The 4,920-nt window shown below is 35.0% G+C and overlaps 3 protein-coding genes across 3 annotated transcripts; 2 read left to right on the forward strand and 1 right to left on the reverse strand.

The window, feature by feature from the left end:
* Positions 1-64: 64 nt before the first annotated feature.
* On the forward strand, positions 65-414 carry EV154DRAFT_489130 (uncharacterized protein; the record flags this gene model as incomplete). The annotated part of the gene is made up of 1 exon (XM_051599261.1): positions 65-414. A coding segment is annotated over one exon (350 nt), but the record flags the coding sequence as incomplete, so codon positions are not given.
* EV154DRAFT_557452 (uncharacterized protein) lies at positions 65-1,037 on the forward strand. The gene has a single exon (XM_051605430.1). It carries the CDS (start codon positions 469-471, stop codon positions 814-816), a length of 348 nt encoding a protein of 115 aa, XP_051449830.1. The 5' UTR covers positions 65-468; the 3' UTR covers positions 817-1,037.
* Positions 888-1,988, reverse strand: EV154DRAFT_489131 (uncharacterized protein; the record flags this gene model as incomplete). The annotated part of the gene is made up of 3 exons (XM_051599262.1): positions 888-1,316; positions 1,729-1,883; positions 1,937-1,988. The coding sequence occupies 3 exons, from the start codon at positions 1,986-1,988 to the stop codon at positions 888-890; spliced, it is 636 nt and encodes a 211-aa protein (XP_051449832.1).
* Between the last annotated feature and the right edge of the window lie 2,932 nt (positions 1,989-4,920).

Here is a 4,920-nt window from a genome sequence, read left to right on the forward strand (position 1 = left end):
TATTATTTGCTTTAGTTTTTTTCTTCATCAAATATCCACCCTATTCTTGGGATAATGACTTTAGGCATAACTCGTCTCTGCTATTTTCAAGTTGTAAGCGATTTGCCACTTCTATTTCCAACAAAAAGACAGAGATTTCATCCGTTACAACAAATTCGTTCACAATTCTCTTTTTCTCTAATGGATTCCTTACCTACCTATGATCTTAGTCAGTCTGACTTGTCATTAGCTATGTTACTGCAGTTGGGCCTAGCTTCAATTATTATTCCAGCTTCCAACACTCCTGTTATTCTGGCCTCTGAGTCAATTATTTCTGTGGTTTTCCCTCACAACAACGTCCGTATGTCTAAGATCTTGGTACGCGATTTGCTTCATCGTGGGTCCCAATACACATATTCTTCAACAACAATCTGATCGTGAAACTATATTCCCCTAAGCTACTTCGTAAATTTGGGGTCGCAATAACCAATGCGTATATGCAACCTACTGGTAACTTTCGTTGTGTCCTGGGTGCCAGTATATAGTCTACTGGGTCTATCAATTTCCGTCCTCTTCTTGAGTCCTAAATGTCCACATGTATTCAAGCATTCGATCAACCAACACAATTGCGAGCTATATTGCGTGATTCCTTGTTCCCTCCAAAGCCTGCGACCACCTTTTACGGACGTGCTAATTCGACCTGGTAGAATACTGGCTATACTCATTTCGCTTGATTCGAATGACTTACAAAAACAAAAAAATCTACTGTCGCCACTTCTTTATCATTCGTTTTCATTGTTGCTTGTATTTTACTTGGAATCTGGAGATCTCGATTGAGACAAGTTTTTGACGATCAACCTTTCACATTCACAACGGTGCTTCCATTCTGCAATCCAATCGTATGACAACTATACTTTCAAACGCTGGCCGTTTAAAAACAGTGTGCTTTCTTTCATAAAAAATACTTCTTTTGACTTGTTGTCCCAATTGTGCTCTTGGTCACTCGTAAAACAAAAACAAAAAACACAAAAAAGCAAATAATCACCCCTCAGTAACAATAAATAAATTTTGAAAGACAGCGCTGTCTTTTGGGACAGCCAAAGTGCACGTAGTGGCAACATAAGATCTGTAATTTCGATGTTCTCTAGACCTGGGAACAAGGATATACAATCAAAAAACAATGTAAGAATTACGCATAAATGTTTATTAAACGATTTATACTTATTTTGACATCTGTCATCACTCATTCGCCTTTGAGCTCGTTTGATCTTAAGCTCATGCCGAAATGCTAAACCAGAAGCTGAAGGTAAGCTGTAAAACACATATACTGGTTTAAACTATGTTGTTTGTACTAAATGTGTATATATTTTAAGCTGTTAATTTATATTGACCTCTTGATGTCTGTTAAGGATATCATGGATATAATAACAAAGTTTTTTTTTTTTTTTTTTTTTTTTTAACCTTTTACGTCTTTTTTTAACCTTTTATGCTTATCTCACTGTAAATGTCTCGTATTTTGGATGGATTTTTGCCAGTATATTGATCATGCCCACCTATGATGCTGTGTATCTTTGCGTAGGTACGATTTTTGACACCATGTATTAGCTAAAGCTTGCTGATAATCACACAATATAAGCTGGGCAGTTGAAAATTAATAATCCTTAATAGTTTCTCTCATATAAGTGCTTCAAGTGGCATTTCTAGAACAAACATAATCCAGAGTGGCGAGCTACTTCTGGGTTTATTTACCATAAAAGGTAATATAATCACGTGTCCACATTTACTCTTGTAACTGTTTTTTCCGTCAACCACTGTCTGAGGCTCCCCATTCTGCTGAGATTCGCGCCCAGTGACTTCGGAATCTGGTTCCGCAATCGAATCAGTCTGGAGGAGCCGAGGACACCCTTTTTTTTTATTTTTTTTATCATTTTTAAATTCCGCGCCTATAACATCGTACTGACATTCCCAAATTTCTGGTTCCAAATACGCGTACAATGTTGGAATTTCATCTCTTTTTGAAAGCTAATTTTTTTCGGCTATGTATGGATAAAAAGCAGTGATTTATTCATAAGGCATTACTTAGTCTCCTACACATATAGCCATTTATGTGATGAATTTTATAAAAAAAAAAAAAAAAAAAAACGAACGTCGATGTTTGGTAATGTCAGGAACGAGACAGGCAGGACAGTACAGAGAATGAATAGCTTCTTGGAGCAGGTTATTTATTTAAGAATAAAAGGGAGAAAAGAAAAGAGAAGATGATTATGAAATATATCTGATAAAGAAAACTGGGAGAAGTGAAATTTATCAGCTATATTTATAGAGAAAGAAAAACAAGAAATTAAATAAAAGAATAAGCAATGACAAAAGTTAGCCATAGCTTATATGGATCATGACAAAGGATTTAAAGAGCTGATAGATCAATGATAAATATTGAGTCTGAAAGCTGGTTACTCATAAAGCATATTTGTGGCATAAGATCTAACAGGATCATGACAGGTAAATCAATGACAGCGTCAAGATTGGAAAAGAATACCAAGAAACTGCCCATAAACCAATATTGACACCATATATTATCTGGAGCCTGCTGATAATTACACAATTTAAGATTGACAGTTGAAAAGTAATAATCCTTAATAGTTTCTCATATAGTGCTTTAAGTGGTATTAGACAGGATCGAATCATGCATAAAAACAATAAAAACCATCATATAATCATTACCAAGTAATATCCCCTCTTTTCGTCGCTGTATGTTACCTTTTGTATCTATCTTTTCACAAAATTTTGTAGAAGCTCATTAAAAAAACGATTTAGCTTTTTACATCTAAAAGCACTGTATTATTTACTCATTCATGGTATACTACTGGATTTGAAAAGTAATAATCCTTAATAGTTTCTCATATAAGTGCTTTAAGTGGTATTAGACAGGATCGAATCATGCATAAAAACAATAAAAACCATCATATAATCATTACCAAGTAATATCCCCTCTTTTCGTCGCTGTCTGTTACCTTTTGTATCTATCTTTTCACAAAATTTTGTAGAAGCTCATTAAAAAAACGATTTAGCTTTTTACATCTAAAAGCACTGTATTATTTACTCATTCATGGTATACTACTGGATTTGTATCTCCTTTAAAATCACTCTCAGAACACTTTTGTTTTCTTCTTTCTTTTATAAACAATAGTTAGCTATGCTGATTAATTGAAGTCTGGTACTCACTATCACATTTGTAAATTAATAACAACTGTCGCTTTTCTACATTTAAATCCGTACTAGCGCTATATCACCACCACAAAGAAAATTTAACGCAGGGAAAAACTGCATCTTTTCCAAGCCTATGGTTACAAGCTATAACAACGAAGAAATATCCAAGCGGTGACATGAGTGTATCTTCAGTAGACATTGCTGAAAAATCTGGCTACATACAAAAGAGATCAATCGCTTTTTAAAAGGCATTGGCCATGGTTGACGGGTAGTTAGGCCAATGCTTCCTAAATCAGGTAGTGCGATATGTACACATTTGGATCATACGAGACTTTGATGATCTCTTGCTTTATCATTAGGAGTTGAATTTACATCACCGTCACCATGGTTTTAATGGATGCGGTTGATACGCTGAAGTTGACCTTCCCGGACGTAATTTTTCTCTTTCATCATTCAAGCCAAAGTATCCATCCCTTTTGTTTTATATGGTCCCTGTTAATGCATTCATCCATCCATGCATGAAAAAAAAAAAAAATAAAAAAATAAAAAAAAAAAATTGAGCTGAGCTGGATGGATCGATGGATCGAACGCTCTACCATCTTTAAAATGCTACCAACAAAATCATTTTTTTAAATATACATATTAAAAAAGCTCACTGCTTTTGGCACCGTCGCTACCGGAAAATACCATCACTGAATCCTTATAAATAATGTTACATCGCGCCCTTTTTTTCTCTCCCTTTGGCAGCTTGTACCACAGCAGTAGTAGATAAGGAGAGTTATCTACTATCGGTTTGGCAGTGCGACTCAGTCTCACGACACACGCTATTTTAAATCCCAGGTGAAATAATTTTTTTTTCTAAACATAAAAAATCTTATGGGTTATTTTCAATAACAAAATGCATTTAATACTTCCTCCTTCACCAGTAAATTATACACCATATTATTCTGTTGGATAAAAAAAAGATTGAGTACATTCAGGTGATGTAATGAGAAAACTTTCACAATAACGGATGGTGCATCAGCACTGCCAATGTAGGGATATTCAATTTCAATAGCCAATAGGAAGTGAGATGTAAATATTCATACTTGAACAACGAATATTGATATGCCCGAGTGTCATTATGTTTGTCTTTTTTTATAAAAATGCACAGGGAGGTTAAGGGAACGTTTGTTTAGTTGGAGGTTTTTCAAAACCGTCAAAAGTTCTCTATTAATCTTGCATGGAAGCTGTTCTTTTTTTTTTTCTTTTTTTTTCTTTTTTTAAAAAACCGAAAACATTTTTCTTCGCTTTTTTACTTTCTTATCACTCAATCACCGTAATAATACCATCCTTGTTGAGACATTACTTGAAGACATGTATACATATAAAAGGTGTATTACATTCCTTCGATCGGATGACAAGATAAAAAGACGAAAAAATTATCAACAATCTACAGCATACTACAGCTACCAGCAGATGCCTGTTTGTCAGAATCTTGACCACTGGGCTCGACGTGTGACGGGTCGAAGCACCATGTTGGCTCATTACCTCCATCATGGCTAAGAATTGCTTCTGTCCATTTCAAGGCTTGTGCGAAAAATAAAAAACAACGGAGCCAACAAACTATTATTGATTCGTCACCTTTCGTAAACTGTTAAAAGAGGAGTGAGTTGGCTATTTACGTTCTACTATCGCATGATACTAACTTCTGATATAGACTGCAGAACATGACATACTGGTTTCCACGCGACA

Source organism: Mucor mucedo, assembly GCF_025094135.1.
Source record: "Mucor mucedo strain NRRL 3635 chromosome Unknown EV154scaffold_401, whole genome shotgun sequence".
NCBI lineage: Eukaryota > Fungi > Mucoromycota > Mucoromycetes > Mucorales > Mucoraceae > Mucor > Mucor mucedo.

Coding starts and splice junctions, on each gene's coding strand:
- EV154DRAFT_557452 (XM_051605430.1), top strand. CDS start 469: ATGCGTATATGCAACCTACTGGTAACTTTCGTTGTGTCCTGGGTGCCA.